Source organism: Vanessa atalanta, chromosome 28 (assembly GCF_905147765.1).
Source record: "Vanessa atalanta chromosome 28, ilVanAtal1.2, whole genome shotgun sequence".
Classification (NCBI taxonomy): domain Eukaryota; kingdom Metazoa; phylum Arthropoda; class Insecta; order Lepidoptera; family Nymphalidae; genus Vanessa; species Vanessa atalanta.
In genome coordinates, this window is record NC_061898.1 from 5,217,163 (window position 1) to 5,239,370 (window position 22,208).

Here is a 22,208-nt window from a genome sequence, read left to right on the forward strand (position 1 = left end):
GATATATTAGTAGCAGTAAATTTCCCACTGCTGGGCTAAGGACCTTTTGAGGAGAAGGTTAGGAGCAAATTCCACCACGCATGTGGCAGAATTTCGTTGAAACGAGCACGAGGTGGTAAATTAAGGTCTTATTGTGGATTGGTGAGTACTTACCACCAGGAGGTACATTTAAGTACGTTCCTAGTTAAATAAAAAAATGTTTTTTAGTTTTTTTTTTATATATTTAATATATTTATTTGGAGCCAACGGTGTGAATGTATTTGACCAATATTGTTGGAAAGTGACATTTTATGTTTATATCGGTGCGTTAGTGGTCGAGCCTGAGTGGTCACCACCTTCGTTAGACATAGGGCCATAAGCTATTTTAGTCATTCCTTACATATACAATGCGCCACTAAACTTGGGAACTAAGTTACTATGTCCCTTGTGCCTGCTACACTGGCTCACTCACCCTTCAAACCGAAACACAACAATAGTGTTGTTTGGCGGTAGAATATCTGATGAGTGGGTGGTACCTCGCAAAAGCCCTACCACCAAGGAAAACCTAAACCATGATTACAATTTAGGTCGTTAAGTTTTAAAATTTCCTGTATATAATATCGCAAGGGATAATTAAGATTTGCCAGTGGAATTTGTTTATATATAACGATTACAAATCGGTATTTAAATTTAACCCCTTAAATGGTGGGGATCTGAAACCGCGGGCGGATCCTAGTGATAATTGAATTGAATATATTTTGAAATAATATTACGAACCGTGATCGTTATTATGCCGTTTAAGGCGTTGAACCACTGGCTCACCGAAATATCCACCCAGTGTATATTTTAGTATGATTAATTATATTGCGTTATATAATAACATTCCGACTGTTTGTGATATATTTTGTTACCAGATGTATTTTTAAAAACGAATTTGTTATATGTTTTTATTTTTTATTTTGTATATAATATTATTTTATTATTAATTCTATATTTGATAGTAATTTTGTACATAGTATCTATTTTTTTATTTTGTTCGGTGGTCTGTTGCTGAAGAGGCTTTTAAAAAATATACGTTTTTGTGTCGTTGGTCAAACATTGTCTACAAGGTCACAGATCTCGGAGCTCTCGGTTCAAACTCCAAAAAAATGTCGATAGAAAAACAAAAATGGCCGCTGTAAGTCCGGTTGTTAAGTAACATCGGTGTTATGGGTATTGTAACAATGTAATTGTTGTACAGTTAGTAAAAAAACAGAGTTTCGTTACTGATATAAAAGTTTTTTTTTTTTTATATCTTTTGTAAGTATTACGTATCCTGTGATACGCGTATACTATACGAATAGGAAGGGAGGAGAGTTGGGGGGAGGGTGTCTGTTTGAAGGCTTATGTTGCCGTTACGGTAAAAGACAATGGAAGTTTAATATAAAAAAATTGTTCCAATTTTTTAATTCCAAGATTACCTATGTTATGTTGTATTTGATTTATTTAAAATTTTAATTGAAAACGTTGATATTAAATGTTGTCATCGTTCGTTAGCAGCCTGTAAATTTCCTACTGCTGGGCTAAAGGCCTCCTATCCCTTGGAGCATATTCCACCACGCTGCTTCAATGCGGGTTGAGTATCTCCAACATGTGGCAGAATATCGTTGAAACTAGCCACATGCAGGTTTCCTCACGATGTTTTCCTTCACCGCCGAGCACGAGATGAATTATAAAAACAAATTAAGCACATGAAAATTCAGCGGTGCCTGAACCAGAAATCTACGGTTAAGATGCACGCGTTCTAACCACTTAAATTTCCCATCACTGGGCAAGGGCTACCACCACGCTGCTCTGTAAAATAGTTTAATATTAATAGCCGATTGTAAATCGTAACGAGGAATTGCTGAATTACATATTTATGTTCTTAATGAAATTGTTTATTTAGCATAATAAATAAGTAAGTACATTATATGTTTAAGCGCAGTCTAAAAAACCATACAGTCATCCAACGAAGACGTTTAGACAGGGCAATCGTGCGGGGTGTGAGGGGCGAGAGGTGCGAATGCCGAGCCCGAACTGCAAACAAAATAATGTGTGTCTGTTTTTTTATTTTTTCACTTTGAATCAAAAATGTAAGATGTATTCCGTTTTATACATGCTGATTTATATTACTGTAGTATATCAGTACACTGCCCAGTGATCATTACGTCATAAATCAGACGCCATATTCTACCGATGAGATGATATAAATGACATCGATTTTTTGACATAACCATTGGCCAGTATACTGAGGTAAATACAGAATTCAAAAGTGTTATATTAAGTTATAATATTGCTGACGGTGTTGATTTGCTATAAGAAATAATTTTACAAATATTGTTTGCTTGTGACAACCCTGGCATCCTAATGCCGTCTAGAAGTTGTCGGCTTTTCCACGAGATCAAAGGCGTCGTCCGTCGTTATATAGGGTTAGATATATGCCCGTTCTATTCTATCATCCGTTTTGCTTACGGATGATAGAATTTTAGTACTGGTGACCAACCATAGACAATTGCACCGTAATCTTGGAAACTATTGTTAGAGAGTCGCCCAAGCCTCCAATACGGTGTTACGTCATAGGATGACATAATTAATTATATCACATTATTATATATAACGATTATAATCGAAACTATTTAATTTAATTTATGGCCCATGGACATCTGCAACACAGGGGGCTTGCATGTGCGTTGCCGGCCATTTACTAAGTCGTATCGGTTCGGAAAAACCGCCGGCGAAAGTTATTTAATAATTTGTTAAACATTAATTAATACTTACTATTTTATTTGGCATATTATTTAAGACTGTCACAGATACATAAATAAACATTTTTTTTTTTAAATATTGATCTGTCACGAGAAATAATGAGATGATTGCGATGGATTAAAAATATATATTTGTTGGAGAATTATTAATAAAACGTGATTTTATTTTGTCATCTTAAACTACTGAAATTACACTATGTTCTGTCCCTTGTGTCTTTTACACTGGCTCACTCACCATTAAAATTGGAATACAACAATAATAAATATTGCTACATTTGCACTTTGTCATGTCGCGTCACCTATACAAAGAAATTAGTTACGAAGGAATGTGATAATTAGGTGGTACCTATCCAGACGGGTTTGCACAAAGCCCTACCACAGACACAGGTGTCTAGGCGAGGCGTATTTTATAAACGTCCCAAATATATATACAGTGGAATCCGCTTATAATGACATCGAAGGGAATTGACATACACGTCATAAATACCGAACGTCATACAAAACGTTTCGTAAAAAAAATATATATATAGTTAGGTACAATAATAGGTATTTTGCACGTAATAAGTACATACGAAACACGTAGGTATGTACTACACCTTTGCTTTTGCCTTTGCTTTTGTTTTGTAATAACAGACTCTAATACTATTGTGTATAGAAGACAAAGCCATGGTCTAATGATCATGTTCACTATTGCTATGAACAAATCTGCAGCATTTACTGCCTTTCTGCGGTAGGTAATGGCTCTTCCTCGCCTTCTTTTTCCCTGTATCTGATGCGTGACCTTCAAGTGTAAATTGATCACTCAGAATAAAAATAAAGACGAGCCGGGTGCTGAACGAAACATTACCAAAGGTGTAAAGAATCATGTCGGTCATTATAACCGGACACAATTTATTAAAAATGGGTCATAATCAGCGAACTGTCACTATAAGGGAAGTCATTATATCCGACTTTTTTACAACGAATTTTATATGAGAACCAAACTTGATAGTATAAATACGTCACAATAAACGGTTGGTCAATATAGGCGGAGTCCATAATAAACGGATTCTACTGTAAATATATTTATGACGTAAATTTTTTTAATCCTGTATTGTAATCTGTGCCACATATAATCTACGATCAGTAGGCAAACGAGGTCAACAAGCAAGTGACGTCACCACAAGCCCGGCCAATCAGGAGCGTTTTGTGTCACGTGACAAACGTTTAAAAAAATGCATTTGTATTTATGGATCTTTGAATAAATTCATCATTATTTTCAACTTTCGTTAATAAATAACCATTTTTAAACTCATAATATATACTGATAACAATAATTGACACTTTATTTTTCGCATTGTCAAAGAGTCTATTGTACAAAAGAAATAAAATCATTATCACTTTAAATCTTAAAAATTAAACTATAAATATATAGACTAATTCCCCGATCACAAGGGGAGTGAAGTCAAATGAACAACTTTGACCTTGAATCGACGCGTTTTCATTGGTCGAGAGCTTGATTAATCTATGATATTCACTATGGATTTGCGAAAATATTACGTCTTCAAAACTTGAAGGGCGTATATAATGGAGTCTTGTATTGTAAATGAAGAGAAATTAATTAAACACTTTTTATATATACGATACGATACACGATATAGCTGAGCTGTGTCTGCTCATCCGATTGGAAAAGGTTATATTTAAGGAAAGAAAGTTAATAAATAGTATCTTTTCATATTGTGGTGTTAATTATTTATTTAAACAGTGCCTACATTACAATTACGGTAAATCTTGAGATTTTCCAGTTAAACTTACGATTTACCGATTACGAATGGTGAATGTCCATAAAACATTGGGATTCGAACTTTTACCATCGTTCACTTGGTAAATCTTAGGATTTACATGCTAGGTTAGGTTAGGTTGGAATGGTGAAAGTACGAAAAAGTCGTCCCTTTATAATAAATACTTACATTTACCAACTCATGGCGGTAAATCTTAGGTTTTACTGGCAAATCTTAAGATTTACCTTAGTTCGAGCTTTTAGAGTAACATATACACTAACTACACTGAGCTACGAGCGATGTACAGCACGGGAAAGGCTTCAAATCGCAAACCGTTGTATGCAAAAATCAAAACATACAAATTCAAGACGATGACCTACATATATCAACTAAAACTGGTATATCACTTGAAAAGTCTTTAATTTCCTTATACATTGATAAAAAAATAATAATCGTAAAAGTTTCAATATCTAGAAGGCTTTGCAACTGCTTAGTTAGAATCTACATCCCGAACCGGTGCTAGCTTCATTTAATATAGTTTGTAAAATCTAAATCGAAAGTGCTTGTAAAAGCCTACTTGAATAAATATTTTGGTTTGATTTGATTTAGATTTATATGCTACGCGAAGGTGAGACTTAGAGGTCACGCTAAGGTAAGTTCTATATCCAAGAGGGTGGCCTATTAGTCCCTGAATTGTATGTATGCGTATGTATGTCTAGGATAATATATTTGGGTTTTCCGTGGAATTTCGATCACTTAAAAACAGCGTGATCTTGTTTGAATTAGTTCAGTATGGTGAGTAATCATTATTATTATTTCGTTTAAATATTTCCTTAACAACAAAACCTTTAGATCTATGTACTATATTCAAATCAAACCAAATCAAATTAATTTTATTCAAGTAAACTTAACAAAGAAGCGTTTTTGAATCGTCAATATTAAAATACTACCACCGTTACGTAAAGCAGCCTCCAGCGAGAAGAAACGGCAAGAAACTCGCGTAGTTGCTCTTTTCAAATAAACAGATTTACAATGCTGTTTTTTACAATAATTAGTGTCCTGTGATGTATCCCGAGCCTAAATCCAGGCGTTTTTTTCTAAAAAGTACCCTTTTAATGAATACTAAGATTTATTTATTAATTTCGTCTTAATGAACTTTTCAATTTTGTAAATGTCAAATTGATTACATTTCCCGGTATCTTATTATATTATGCGTATACCATTGCCCAAAAACGTTCTCCGTACCGTTTGCAAACGAAAAGTAGGGGTTAGAAGTTTATTCTTATTTATTGTATTAATAGAGTAATGTATTCTTCTGTATAAACATTAAATTATCACAAATATATTGCGAAGCAGCCGTTAATACACCTGTTTCTTTAAATTTCGCGTAATGATGTCCTTGGGCTGATATTGTAAATAGTTCGGATAGCTTTTTTCTGCAGAATAAATCCCGTTTCAATATCTGCTGCATTACCCCATAACAACATTCCATATGACCTTACTATACTTTATAAAGAGTCTGCGTTGTAATCTGTTTAGTAAATGTTCGATATTATTGTATTTCAGGACTAATTTGATCTGCGGCTGCTTGATTCTGTGCGTTACTGTTTGTTTTTTTTATTGTATCGGTACGTGAATCACCATATGGTTACGCCTGTCCATAGACATTAAAGTCTATAAGTAAGAAATATTAAATTGTTACAATTTAAAAATAAAGTAATTTAAGAGTTAAGAGTTTATCTGTTGGTAGGGCTTTGTGCAAGCCCGTCTGGATAGTACCACCCACTCATCATATATTCTACCGTTAACAACAGTACTCTGTATTGTTGTGTTCCGGTTAGAAGGGTGAGTGAGCCAGGGCAATCACAGGCATAAGGGACATAACATCTTCGTTCCCAAGGATGGTGCATAGGTGATGTAGGGAATGGTTAATATTTCTCACAGCGCTTTTGTGTATGGGCGGTGGTGGCCACTTACTGTCAGGTGGCCCATATGTTTGTCCGCCAACCAATGCCACAAAAAAAGGTACAGACCAGTTATAGTATAAGCAAAAAAAAAGAAAAACGTCAACAAAATTAAAGTAAATTGTCATCGACAGACATCAATTCTAACTGAACTATTGACATTACAAAATTTCATTCAAATAGAGTTTCATAATTTTGGCGCCGAATTTTGACGAGTGGCTTGCAGCTTACGATGAAACGAAATCGAAACAAAACCTGTCATGGGTTTCGAAATTCCTAAAAAACCTTTTGAACAAACCCGCCGGTAACCAAAACTGTCTCGACCCGGATTTTGAACCCAAAGCCTTTGAATCTGCCGCCTTGTATCTATTCGAAGCAGTAAATTTGTGAACTTATATAAATACCAAACAAACATAACCTCCCGTTTGACCTCGAATGTTGAATTAAAAGTCCAAGCTTGATTAATAACGAATTTCATCAAAATCGATTCAGTGATTTGGAAAATAAATTAATAAAACACGGATACAGCCTAAATAAAAGACGCGTACAATTTTGGCGGCCTTACCGTTACACAACGGTCTCTTCCAGGCAGCCAACGGTGTAGGTGGTAGCTCATAGAATATAAGGTGGTGCTGTAATAATAAATAAAACAACATTAATATATACATATAATAAAATTGGAGTGTCTGTTTGTAATATTAAAATAACCGCCTTTTAATAATTGCATGTATACACATGTACAGAAATAACATATTTTTACAAGTTTTCTTTGTCTTTTTATTCCGGCTCTGGATTTTGGACCGATTTTGACGGGTCTGATAGCTGACGTAATAATGTAACTTAGGCGCAGTCGCGGGCACAGCTTGTCTACAACTAAAGCTTATCAAATCTACTGCTAATTAATTTCTCAGCGGTAAGCGTATATAGACACTTCTGCAGAAAAACCCAATAAATCTAAAGGGTTATCTGCCCGACCTGGGTTTTGTACCCAAGACCTTAAGATCTAAGAGTTTATTGGCCACTAGACTGATGAGGCAGTAAATTGTTGATTTCACATGCATCGTAGATTAAATAATCACCATTATGTTTAATTTAAAATATCAAATATCAAAGTTAAATAGAGTAATCAATAATTAAATGATACGATTACGAACACATACATAAATAAACATTGTTTTTCTTTCCCGCTTTTATCATATTATTTTGACCTCAGCGCGTTTTATGAAATAGTGAGGCGCTTCGTCGGTTCACAATATATCGATGATTTTAAAACTCAAATCAAAATATACAAGCACTGTTGAATCTTCATTTTACAAAATTAAGTGAAGCTACCACCGGTCCGGAATGTAAGTAGATTCTACCGAGAAGAACCGGCAAGAAGCTCAATGGTTACTCTTTTGCAACATTTAAAATGCGATAACATAACGATGTTAGTTAAATGCTATTATATATGTATGTAATATATCCTGCCTGAAGGTCAACAAGTATTAGCTCCACGCTTTTTTATCATCTGTATAATCTTGTATTGTTTATTTATGTTTAATTATATGTTTTTTTATTAATATATTGTTTACAAATGATTTGAATTTATGAATCGGTAAAGTTTAAAATTTAACTCAAATGTTATCAGATCAGATAGTGATTGCGTAATAACCAATGAGGCAGTGACGAAAAGCATTTTTATGACAGGTGGATTTCGAGCAAACTACCTGATGGTAAGTGGTCTCCACCGCCCATAGACAATGGCACTGTAAGAAATACGAACGTCCAATCTATAACTAAGGTATTTACAGTTGTTTCTTTTTTTCCTTCTTTTTTAAATTATATTATTATATATTCTTATACTTATATTTATGTAATTATTGTGAACTTATATATCACATACTCGTAGTTCACTTCCTAAGACGTGACGTACGTAGTTATTGGCGGCCACAGAATACCAGCGTTGAAACTCATCACAACAATGATTTTCAACATATATGCTGAGTGGCTTACCAATTTGGGCATCACACATTATTTTTTTTTATTTTTTTTTTTATTTTAGTTTGTATTCTTTATTCTTATACGTTCCTTTTATATATATTTTTTATATTGTTTGCATAAGTTGTGTGTGTGTCAAAAACATCGTGAGGAAACCTGCATGTCTCTAATTTCAACGAAATTCTGCCACATGTGTATTCCACCAACCCGCATTGGAGCAGCGTGGTGGAATATACTTCAAACCTTCTCCTCAAAAGGAGAGGAGGTCTTTAACCCAGCAGTGGGAAATGTACAGGCTGCTAATGTTAAAAAACATTGTCAGGCGAGCCGAGATGGCCCAATGGTTAGAACGCGTGCATCTTAACCGATGCTTTCGGGTTTCGACCCAGTCAAGCACCACTGAATTTTCATGTGCTTAATTTGTGTTTATAATTTATACTCCAATAATATGCTCCAAACCTTCTCCTCAACAAAAATGCTACATCACTAGTACTGTGATAAATGTTCACATATTTTCCCGACCAAGCAGTCATCGATCGGGTCGCTGGCGCGACGAATCGTTCGTTTTGTACTTTTGTCTTTTGAAAAATTAAACATGTGGTACGTATGTTTTATAATTAGATAAACTAGATAATTACGTCAGATATTTTAAACTAGCTTCCACTCCTGTGTGAAAGAAGTAGGCTAGGTTACCTATTTGTTATGTCACTTCGATATTTTTTCCAAATGTCATCCAGAATTTAGAAGATTTTGCGTGAAACAAAAACAAAGGAATTTCAAATGTCACAAGCTTTCTCATTTATGTAGGGTAGTTTGTCGTTTTGAAATAATGGTAATTTCAATAGTCCAGTATATTTGGAAAAGAGAAGACAGATTTTTGGATTTGCATTTGAACGATATGAGCAACAAGAGGTCGGGTGACGTGGGTTTCACTGTGTTGCTAATTGATCCTTGATTTGTCCTTCGCTGACCTCATCTTTGGGTATCTTTGTAACTCTGAGCCGCCAAGCCGATCTGATGCGAGAGATCAGGTACATGCTAAACGCGTTCCAAGATCGAAAGAGCAAAAAAGTCGTCATGTTTGCACTCAATATCTCAATAACCACCAATGATGGGTTAAAAATTTATAGAACTAAAATTATAGATAACCATTGTATAGCGAGTGTTCGTTTATTTCTAAGAGCCGTTGCTTGGATTTATGGAAAACATATTTCGATGAAAGGTCCACCAAGAAGGGTACAAGACTATTCAGCCGGAACCGATGAGTTCTCCTTGGATCAACAATAGCTTAAATAGATAAGATATAGTAATAGCTTTAAGAATACGATCTGGACACATTCCATTGAACAAGTTTGCTTATATGATGAATAACACTGATTCCCCTTATTGTGCGGAATGTGGTAAAATCGAGGACGTGTATCATATAGTTATGGAATGTATCCGGGACGAACCATTACGTTCTGAAATATTCATGTCTCATGGGTTTATTAGAGAAGTCGGGGGATTAAACTGCGTCCTGGCGTATCCTTTGTCCACGGGTGCCTGGGCTCTTTATAAAATTGTAAGATTGGGTTTGAGGGTAAGATAATCAAGATCGTCATGTCTCAAACCCAGTTTTTCTGGTAAAGGAAGACGTATAGAGCGTCATAGTCATTTGTGTGACCAAGCTCTTTAAATAAAGAAAAAAAAAAACCAAAATTATATTATATAAATGAAGTACGTACGAGCGTAAACGTATCCTATCATAATTCTCGTATCCTATCGGCGGCGAATGCACATAGGAAATAGAGGTCGACAATTCAGTTAGGCTTTTCTAAGCCCGCCAGGGTACTTCTGTGGAATGGAACTTCGGTTTGACAAACACACATAGTTTTCAAATAGGCTGTTGAGCATTATCGTAATAGGCTATTTGACTGGTTTTTAAAATCAATTTTATATTATTTAGTAGAGGTTAAGGAACCCAGTAACAGTTGTTTTTTTTTTTAATACTAGTACATATTTGCTGAAAAATTACAAATTAAAAATTCAATATTTAAATGGCGCGCGAAAACGCTACTTTGACAATATGGCGCTGCAATGAGGTCGGTGACGTCACTTGCCTGTATTGTAATCTGTGGCACATATAATCCACATACAGTAGGCAAACGAGGTTAACAAGCAAGTGATGTCATCATAAGCCCGACCAATCAGGAGTGTTTTGTGCCACGCGACAAAAGTTTAAAAAAATGCATTTGTATTTATAGATCTTTGAATAAATTAATCATTATTTAAAACTTTCGTTGATAAATAACCATTTTTAAACTCGTAATATATACTGATTACAATAATTGACACTTCATTTTTCGCACTGTCAAAAAGCCTATTCCTAGAAGAATCTGAGCTATGATGGTATATTTATATATTTATTCAATATCTATGATAATAATTTCGTGCAGGTCTACGATATACCCCCAAAATTCATACAAACGAGATATTACGATATAAAATCCATGAAATTCAATGACGTGACAGTTCAACGGGCGGCCATGTTTGACGTTTACGGGTGCGTTCAGAAAGTATACGGTAGTCAGCGTATTTAAATTGATATTTGTTTAATTTTATTTATATTACCCGAGCGAAACTACACCGGTTTCTCATCTGGGATATATATAAATTACCACGAATAGTTTTTTTAGAGTAACTTCCAAAACCGGTTGTTTCCGTATTGCAGGATCAATTTGGTCCTCGTCTGCGGCTGTGTGATGCTGTGCGTCGCTCAGTCTGACAAGGATGTAGAACAAACAGAGGAATTCTTGTTAACAGCTTTCGACAAAGGCACAGATAAAGAAGGCGGTAAATCTCGTAGTCTAGAAAAATGTAAGTATCGATTTTGTAAGATATTATTTAAAATGTAATTTTAAAGCTTGCACAATTGGACACTGTCTCTTGAAAAGTAAGCATAAGTTACGCATGTGTTAATGACAGTAAAGCTCCCAGTTGGCATGAAATATTCAATACGAAATTTGAATAATAACTCCGTCGATTTGTGAAAACTGAAAATCGGTACGGTAGTTTTTTAGTTTGTCGCATTCGGACGGACAGACGGACTCGGTTAGTGAAACACCACTTTCGATTCTCCTTGCTTAGTCTGTGAATCTATGACAGTTCAAAATCAAAATATATCCTTTTAATTCAAGTAGGCTTTGTCGAGCACTTTTGAATCAATTTTCAAGTCATTTTTTAAGTCATTGTGATGCTCAATTTTCTCTCTCTCTCTTCTCTAATCTCTTAAACGAATGAAGTTAGGGGGTTCCGACGTAACAATGACTTGACATTTAGTGTAGTACTAAGCCCTTACTTAGACAGAACTAATTATAAATTACATGTTATTACTGTAACTGACTGATTATCCAATGGTTCAAACTCAGGCCGATTAAAAGTAATTGGGGTGTTCTCGAAAAATGATCGACGACCTCCGTGGTCGAGTAGTGTGTACACCGGTTTTCATGGGTACGCTACTCCGAGGTCCCGGGTCCTATTACCGGCCGAGTCGATGTATAAAAAGTTCATTAGTTTTCTCTGTTGTCTCGGGTCTGGGTGTTTGTGGTACCGTCGTTACTTCTGACTTTCCATAATACAAGTGCGTTAGCTACTTACATTGGGATCAGAGTAATGTACAACAGAGTAATGAATGTATGTATGTGATGTTATCCAATATATATATATATGTAAACATCTTTATTTTGATTTTAACTTAAGACAATATTTTCAGTTAAACCATGTGACCACGAAGACGGCGAGGATGCAAGATGTGTAAAGAAATCTCTCTGTGACGAGAATGCACCCCCCCTTGATCCCACCACGACCTTTACCTATAGGTAAGAAAGTACTTATCGCACCTTGACGTTCCATCCCATGGGATAAAAAGAATGGGGTTGCAGTAACCCTCGTACTACACGCTTCCTAAGACATTCACGCTTCACATCTTAAGAATTGCTGGTGTGACAGAAATCATTCTGGAAGATATTAGAAATGCGAACATCCCCCCTATTATTATTATAAAGTTAGGCGGACGAGCACATGGGCTATTGATGGTAAGCGGTCACCGCCGCCCATAGACAATGGCGCTGTAAGAAATATTAATCATCCTTACATGCGCCGTCAACCTTGGGAAACAAGACGTCGTGTCCCTTGTACCTGTAGTTACACTGGCTCACTCACCCTTCAAACCGGAACATAACAATACCGAGTACTGCTGCTTAACGGTGTATATGATTAGTGGATGGTACCTACCCAGACAGGCTCGCACAAAACCCTGCCACCAAGTAATATGAAGTTCACATAAAAAATGACTTGTATATTACTAATATAATTTATATTTATTCCAACCAATCAACTTATAAACTCTTCTACAAAAGCACGCGCCAAAGTTTCCACTGGATAACCCATATTATTCTGTATAGAACATATCCTGTTATCATTATCATTCAATTGCAGTATGTTGGACATAGAAGTCTCCCAAAATTCTTCAAAGAATGCGTTAATGTCGGGTCTACCTTTTAATGATTCACGGCCCACCTGGATGGAGAATTCTTCCTTCTCTGCTAAAACTAAAACTTCCAAACTCAAATTACTTTATTCAATATAGAAGAATTACACTTATTTATTGATTGGCAAATTAAATCCTACCCTGATTAAATACCCTGAGAAGAACCGGCGAAAGAAACTCAGCGGATCTTTTGTTTGTCAATTTAATTATTTACAAATATTCAGACTGTTTTATTGTACTGTCTCATAAATAAAAATGATATTAAAACGATTAAATTCAATAAAATGTCTTGACTTGAATTTAATTCCGAAACAAAACCGTAAACCTCCTGAATAAAAAAGTCCTTTTATTCCAGAGAAATGGTGGAAGGCGGTTGCACTTACCTACAGACCTGCTGTCCTGAATCTAAAATAAGGACTGAACCAAGGAAACCCAAAGCGGCGATAAAACGAGGCTGCGGATACAGCAACCCTGGGGCGAACGTCCTCCGAGAACTGGCAACTAAAAATGGATACGCAGATTATGGCGATTTTCCATGGATGATCGTTCTTATGAAGTAAGTCGTGGTCTATGTTTTTAATGGAGCGTTTAAGGGTGTATTTTTCTAACGGCATCGATTTAGCGACTTACCATCACGTGGCCACTTGCCTCTAAAATCTTAGATCGCGTTAATAAATTAAATAATGACAGTCTTAAATATATTTCTTGCGGTAAAAGATGGTTAGGATGAAAAAGGTGGTACCCTCAGGCTCATTATTATGGACTGCATGTTTGATGTATTTCTACCAATGACAAAGACTCAGTGTTGTCGTATAATTTTTTGATAGTGCGACGACTGGCACGCCATCGCCATCGCCATTTTTACGAAATGCAGTATTTGTTTTTACTCGCTCGGAGCGCGTCTTTTGTCATCGAAGGCTGTATATAATTCAAAAGCGATACCAACTTTGTGAATTAAGATGTTATGTCCCTTGTGCATGTCACACTGGCTCGCTCACCCTTCAACCCGGAACACAACAATACTGGGTACTGCTGTTTGGCGGTAGAATCATTACCGTCTTTACAATAGGGCACACGGGGCACGTTCCCAGGGCCGCCATCCTTAGAGAACCCCGAAGAACCAGCGATGTTACACACGTTTATGCTCACGTTGACTGCGATATTTTTGGAATTGTCATATCTGTAAGAAATAACTAATATATTAATCAAAAGGCTAGTGACGATAATCGATATTAAAAGTACATTGTATACGTAATCAATGTACATCTATATTTCAACTTATAAATACTAGATGGCGTTATGTCAAATTGTAGACAATTCTAAATCGCGATGGCAAGATTCGCTAATTGTTTGCATATAGCATTTAGAATTTTATTGAATAAATATGGTTACCAGTAGCACCTAATAGCTTTATTAGTAAAACATTAGTGTTGTGAAGCATCCTTAGGGTCGACTGAGCTAGTTGTTCAGCTATAGACGACTAGACGTGCTCTTCATGGTAGAAATAGATATAATATACCCTTAAAATTGTACAACCAACCAGATTCTTACGAATTTACGAAAATTAACGCACCGTTTATTTGAAACTATACTCAAAGCCTGGCTATAAGCAAATTACATGGTAGTAAATATCTACCAAAATGGCCCTAAATTCAAGGATGTCCAAGGGTCCCAGCTTAGCTTGAGACGACTCTGGGTAGAATATTTGATGACTGGGCGGTACCCAAAGGGGCTAGCACAAAACCCTACCACAAGTATTTTCTTATAATCCTACAGTACAATAGTTTAACGAACATTGTTACAGAAAGGGCGTACCCAAGGAGAAGTTTGATGAAGCGTACATCGGCGGCGGAACCCTAATAGATCCGTCTATTGTACTAACTGTAGCCCACAAAGTGGACGAAATGAGCGCTTCGGAGGTACATTTCTCTACTAGTAGCAAGTGTGCTGAGTGCTTTGAAGATTATATTGACAAGAACCGGCAAGAAACTCCTTAGTTATTCTTAACACCAATAAAACAATACGTACACCGTATCTAATCAACGACAACTGACGTTTTACATTTTGTAGTTTGTAATCATAACTCTTCTGGTGTTTTTTTATCTTCAAAAACGGGGGAATGAACTACTGAGTTTCTTGCCGGTTCTTCTCGGTAGGATCTGATTCCGTAAGTACTTGTAAAAGTCTACTTGCGTGAAGTATATTTTGATTTTTGAACAGACTGTAAAAGTTAACGTGTAACTTGTTGGGCCTCCTGTCCCTTTTGAGAAGAAGGTCTGGTTATTCCATCACGCGGCTCCAATGTCATTCACCACTAACAACTTTGTTTCTTTCTTTACCATCGATCACGAGATGAATCGTAAACACAAATTAAGCCAATGAACTTAGTGGTACTGGTACCCTTAGCTTAGAATTGCACCCCTTTTTTGTATTTTAAACGTTATTATAATACAGAATTTCCTTCTAGGTGATGTGTCGCGCTGGGGAGTGGGATACAAAGTCAGAGGAAGAAGCGTTTAAGCATCAGGACAGAGAAGTGAAGCAGATCATTATACATAACGAATATTTGAGACGTGAGTGTTTAGTACAGCGTACTCAGGACTTTTTGTTGTACAAGAGATATAGAATCTCTTTCTCAAGGTTTTTGAGCCGAGTGGCAGTGGTTAGAACGCGTGCATCTTAACCGATGATTTCGGGTTCAAACCCAGGCAAACACCGCTGAATTTTCATGTACTTAATTTGTGTTCATAATTAATTTCGTGCTCGGCGGTGAAGGAAAACATCGTGAGAAAACTTGCATGTGTCTAATTTCAACGAAATTCTGCCACATGTTTATTCCACCAACTCGCATTGGAGCAGCGTGGTGGAATATGCTCCAAATCTTCTCCTCAAAGGGAGAGGAGGCCTTAGACCAGCAGTGGGAAATTTACAGGTTGTTAATGTAAAAAATGTAACGTAAGGTTATTAGCGCCTTGGCGATAAAATACTACAGATCCCGAGATCCTAGATTCAAATCGATTGAAATCAATTTTATTCAAGTAAACTTCACAGAAGATTCAGAGAAGATATGGCAAGAAACTAGCATAGTTCCTTTAAATAAAGGTTTACAATTACGTTAGCAATTACAGTGATCGTTAAATAAGTCCAGTGTTGCATCATAACGGTAGATTATAAATGTATAACGGCGCGTGGTGCGCCATCTTGTTTATTCATACTGGTTGGAAAAGAGTGTCAATAGGAGTTGAACGACGCTCTAGTGAAGCGTCGCGTCGATGGTAGCGCGGCAGCCATCTTGGATCGACGGTTACATTTAAGATTTCCCGCGCACCACGTATGCGACGAATCGCTAATTTCCAACATTATCTTTATTCTGTTGTAATAGATTCAGTGATTTATGTACGTTTGTGTATATGCTTTATTAACGTATCGATATTGATGACTATTGTTGAATATATCTGTGTAATTAATTTGTTTAATATATCCACAAATTACGTAAGTTTTTAAACTGACTAAATTTATATTTATATTATATAAAATCGTTTGAATCTACGCCCACTTATCTCGAATAATCCTGATATTGCCAATAAAATGTCTATATAACATATATATGTATATGTATATGTTTTTTTAACATAAACAGAACACGCTCAGTACGACGTGGCGCTGATCATCCTGAAGGAGCCGTTCGATTTGGACGCAGCTCCTCACATTGGGGTTGCGTGTCTCGAGAAAAAACTACCCATACCAGGAACTGAGTGCTTCAGCATGGGCTGGGGCAAAGACTTTTTAAATGGCGATAAATACGCTTCTATTCTTAAAAAGGTACCGCCCCCTATTCGTTGTGTTACATTAATACCTATAATTTCATTAAAGTTACCCAAAAATACTCAACGGTCGTACGAATGCCTCTTCCGAATAAAATATATCCATCGGTGGCTTAATTTGTCGAGTATAATAGACCTTCAAGAACACCACTAATGATATAAAAGATACATTCTACGGAATTCGATATATTTAACTCGAAAATTAGTGAATTTAAATTTAGTTTACGTCATATCTAACCACTGAGCCGAGATGGCCCAGTGGTTAGAACGCGTGCATCTTAACCGATGATTTCGGGTTCAAACCCAGGCAGGCACCACTGAATTTTCATGTGCTTAATTTGTGCTTATAATTCATCTCGTGCTCGGCGGTGAAGGAAAACATCGTGAGGAAACCTGCATGTGTCTAATTTCAACGAAATTCTGCCACATGTGTATTCCGCCAACCCGCATTGGAGCAGCGTGGTGGAATATGCTCCAAACCTTCTCCTCAAAGGGAGAGGAGGCCTTTATCCCAGCAGTGGGACATTTACGGGCTGCTAATGCTTACGTCATATTACTAAACTATAACTGTTTTTCTTGCTTTTTATACTTTCTGTTTTTGTTTTTTAATTTTAATGTAAGTTGTCATTTGTTTGTATTAATTTTAAGTGGCAACTTTTTTTTTTTGGCATTGGTTTGCGTACATACGGGCCACCTGATGGTATGTGGTCACCACCGCCCATAGACAAAGGCGCTGTAAGAAATATTAACCATTCCTTACATCACCTATGTGCCACCAACCTCGGGAACTAAGATGTTATGTCTCTGTGATTACACTGGCTCACCCACCCTTCTAACCGGAACTCAATGTATATTAAGAGTATAGCTTTAGTCTACCGTTTCTGAATGTAGCTACTCTTCTAACATTTGAGATATATATCCCACCTGAAAGTCAACAAGTATTGGACGTCATATTTTAAGCCTGTTCGACTGAATATTTTCAATACTGTAACACTTCCAGTTGAATCTACCGCTGGTCGCTGCTGACAGATGTCAGAATCTCTATCGGAACAGCCAGCTGGGTCAATCGTACAGGCTGCACAAGAGTCTCACGTGCGCTGGGGGGGAGGCAAACGTCGATACTTGCATCGGAGACGGCGGCTCATCACTCGTATGCCCTATCCCTGTAAGTACATCACACAAATCATCACCCATATTTTACCCCCTTGAGGTGATTAAAAAAAGTAGCCTTATGTCCTTCTATGGAACTGAAGCCTGAAGAGGTAACAGACAGAGTCACGTAGGATGGAGAAGACACGAAAGAGATTGATCGGTACGATTGAGGAAACAAACTCAATTAAATTTTGAAGACCACCATAGTAGAATTTTTTTAAATATATTTAGCGTACAGAAGTGACATTGATTTAAAAAAAAAAGACAATAATTTAAAATACTTAAAACAATTTAGTGACAAACCAAAAACAGTTTCAACTTCGAATTTATCTTAACATAAATATATCATCAAATCAAACTTGAAACAAACTTACTCGGTTAAGCTTACAAGTCCAAAATAAAACACAACGGACACTTTTAACAAATTACAAGGCGCGCCAATATCGACCTTAAGTCTCAATTAAAAAAAATCAAAATATACTTTATTCAAGTAGGCTTTTACAGGCACTTTTGAATCGTCATTTAACAAACTATTTGAAGTAAAGCTATCACCGGTTCGGAATGTAGATTTTACCGAGAAGAACCGGCAAGAAACTGAGTAGTTACTCTTTTTCAACATCTAAAAATACAGTCATGTTAGTTAAATACAATTATATATGTATGTAACACATCCTGCCTGGAAGTCAAGAAGTATTAATTCCACGCTTTTTATCATCTATATGATCTTGTATCGAATAATACGCCTTCTTTTCCAATGTATTTTTTACAAATGATTTGAAATTTATAAAACGGCAAAGTTAAAAATGTCTGCGAAATTTTATTTTTACGGTTTCGCGCGCTTTTTTTTTAATTTTTTATCTGTCTAAGCAGTTCTATGAATAGAGGAATTTCCAAAATATATAGGACACTAGTATAGATTTACGCATATTGAAAGAATAATAGCAGAGGTCTAGACTGGAAATTCGTCAGGATATCTTGGAACTAGTGTCTCTAATTTCGGTTTTTTTTTTCAGGATAAATCTGGCTTACGATATTCCGTAGTCGGCATGGTCGCTTATGGACTCGGGTGTGGTAAAGAGAATTTGCCGGGAGTCTATGTTAAAATACCGGAAGTGTACGATTGGGTGTTTAAAGAAACAGTTTTACAAGGATTTACTGATAAGTTATTTGTAACATAGAATAAATTTTATACCAATAAATATTATGAATTTTTTTTCGATAGACTCCAATAGCCAAAAATAATATTTTTATCGGCCTGACCTGGGATTTGAACCCAGAACCTAAGGCTCTGTGATCTTATGGCAAGCCGCTAGACCAATGTTTAAAGTAAAAAGCACGAACACACACTAGAAGACAGAAGTGGTATAAGAAACGACAGATTAGTCCAGATATACTCAGAGACAGTCTTTAAAGATTTAAATAGGACGCGGCGAAGACATTTTTTTTATAGCATTGGTTGGCGGACGATCATATGGGCCACCTCATGGTAAGTGGTCACCATCGTCCATAGACAAAGGCGCTGTAAGAGATATTAACCATTCCTTACATCACATGCGTCACCAACCTTGGGAGCTAAAATGTTATGTCACTTGTATCTTTGACATGTTTTAATTTATCGAAAAGTTAAATTATAATGATTTTTATATTCCTAAGTTAAGAAATGATTGATACATACTAACCTCCCAAAACTTTTTCACACCCATACGTCCTTTCTCGGGATTGAAGCTATCTCTGTATCAAACTTCATCATATTCGGTTCAGTGGTGTGACCGTGAAAGAGACTGCAGACAGACAGAATTAAATTCGCATTTCTAATATTAGAATAGATTGAACTGTTTCTACCTTACTAGTATTGTGCAATAGTGTTATTACACAATACTATGGTGAACCCGACATTTTTCACGTCGTTTTTCTGATTGGACAACGCCTGGCTAGCTGATTTGGAGGAGCTCGTGGTGCCGGCTGTCCAAAGAGCGGTCATCGCTACAATCCACATTTAAAAACATTCTTTCAAAGTACACGACAGTGGTAGATTGTAGTAATCTTCTACAAAAGATTCAAGTTAATGCTCCTTCTCGCTTACCCCGTACAAAAGCACATAATCTATTTAATATTCTTACATTTCAATCAAACTTAGAACATAAAGATGTCGTTCCTAGGCTCTGTAGACAATACTAGGAATAATAATGACCTCGATCATGGTTACAGTTTGTCCAAATTCAGTGTCTCAACTTTTAAACTAATGCAAAAAATACATTGTTTAATTAATAAGCTTATTGTTAAATTTAAGTTTCTTTTTTATATATGACGGCGCATCGCTGGCGCAATCTTTAAAATTACGAGGGAATAAGATTTGACAGCTTGTCGGTCCGGTGAAGCGTCGTATCGACGGTTGGCGGGAATGTTGAACGCCGCCATTGTTGCGGAGTCTACGTCTGAGACGAATCGCCTTTGTTGCTCATAATTTTTATATTGTATTATTGTAATTTCTTAAGAAAAGAATAAACAAATGGCTTATCCTGATAGAGTTGGTGATTTGCCTTTATATATAATATATTTTTGTATATTTTTCATTATTTTTATCGTAATTGTTTTAAAATATTTTTTGCTTACCACAGACCACGGCACATAGAGCGAAGAAGCACGAAACTGGTAAACTATATCGTGTTTAATATTAAGAATATGTATTTAGCGTATCTTTTGTTGGAAACTCATAAATTAATTAAACAAATAAAGTGTTTTTAAGATTAATCTATTTCCTGTTAATTGTTACGTTTACTTGGGTTTCTAAACGTTTCAATAATCCCTGCTCATCGAATATTGTAAACGATATATTCGATTCAAACGAAGGCTTCGGCTTCGGCCACGGTGGCCAAAATTTCAAATGAGAACGGCCAACTACGTAAGGCAGGTTAAAGTGAACTAGTGTATGTGCAAACACAGGTATAATATCTCTGCGGAGATGGCTGGTCTCCGTTGAGATTAGCCGCTGTGACCAAAATTGGTCAGGACGTCATCATCATCGGCTTCAGTTTTTTTTTTATGGCATAGGTTGGCGGACGAGCATATGGGCCACCTGATGTTAAGTGGTCACCACCGCCCATAGACAAAGGCGCTGTAAGAAATATTAACCATTCCTTACATCACCTATGCGCCACCAACCTTGGGAACTAAGATCTTATGTACCTGTGATTACACTGGCTCACTCACCCTTCAAACCGGAACACAACAATACAGTGTACTGTTATTTGGCGGTAGAATATCTGATGAGTGGGTGGTACCTACCCAGACGGGCTTGCACAAAGCCCTACCACCAAGTAAAGTTGTCATAAATATGCTTGTAGTGTGCCAATAATTGTAGATTGATGATATGGTGTCCCATCAAATGGAGCTTTGAAAGACTACTATTGAGCCTTATGCTGTGGTCCAAAAATTTATGAGGCTAACACCGGATCATAAGTGCTGTATTAATGTACCACATACTATATGCTTTGTGGTTAAGCATTAAATGCTGTGGAGCGCTTGAAATATTTTAACGCACAACCACTTTGTGGATCCAGCTTTCGCCGGCGGAAAAAAGCGTACTCCTTCCTTAAATTCCGGCAACGCATCTGCAAGCCTCCCGGTGTTGCAGATGTCCATGGGCGGTGTCACTTTCCATCAGGTATTTTCTCGTTTGCCACCAATCACATAAAAAAAATCATAAAAAAAAGAAATAGCGTACTTTGTGCCCATTCAATCAGCTAACCCCAGTTATTAAATGCTTCCAAATTCGACGTAAATTGGTAAGTTTTCTAAACTTCAAACGGGAAAAATAATTAAAATAATATTTAGGGTTGGAGTTTATTCAATTGCGTTATTTGATATATGTAAATTCAACAGTATTACATGCAGGTTTTCTCCCACGTGGTAAATTATAAAAACAAATTAAATAAAACCAAACCCAGGCAGGCACCACTGAATTTTCATGTGCTCAATTTGTGTTTATAATTCATCTCGTGCTCGGCGGTGAAGAAAAATATCGTGAGGAAACTTGCATGTATCTAATTTCAACGAAATTCTGCCACATTTGAATCCACCAAACCGCATTGGAGCAGCGTGGTGGATTATGCTCAAACCTTCTCCTCAAAGGGAGAGAAGGCATTAGCCCAGCAGTGGGAAATTTACTGGCGGTTAATGTGTTAATATAAACCTTAGATTTACGTATTCCATGCAATTTGCTAATTGTCGTATTC

At 36.4% G+C, this 22,208-nt stretch overlaps 1 protein-coding gene across 1 annotated transcript; it reads left to right on the forward strand.

Annotated features, from left to right (window-relative positions):
* Positions 1-8,986: 8,986 nt before the first annotated feature.
* Positions 8,987-19,181, forward strand: LOC125074700 (phenoloxidase-activating factor 2-like). The gene is made up of 9 exons (XM_047686098.1): positions 8,987-9,069; positions 11,180-11,325; positions 12,221-12,326; positions 13,353-13,553; positions 14,802-14,916; positions 15,465-15,570; positions 16,638-16,819; positions 17,822-17,986; positions 18,987-19,181. Exons 1-9 carry the CDS (start codon positions 9,065-9,067, stop codon positions 19,149-19,151), a joined length of 1,191 nt encoding a protein of 396 aa, XP_047542054.1. The 5' UTR covers positions 8,987-9,064; the 3' UTR covers positions 19,152-19,181.
* Positions 19,182-22,208: the final 3,027 nt, after the last annotated feature.

Excerpts from the sequence above, each read along its gene's own strand:
- LOC125074700 (XM_047686098.1), top strand. Across the intron at positions 13,554-14,801 it reads TGGATGATCGTTCTTATGAA|AAAGGGCGTACCCAAGGAGA; the intron begins GTAAGTCGTGGT and ends ACATTGTTACAG. Across the intron at positions 17,987-18,986 it reads CACTCGTATGCCCTATCCCT|GATAAATCTGGCTTACGATA; the intron begins GTAAGTACATCA and ends TTTTTTTTTCAG.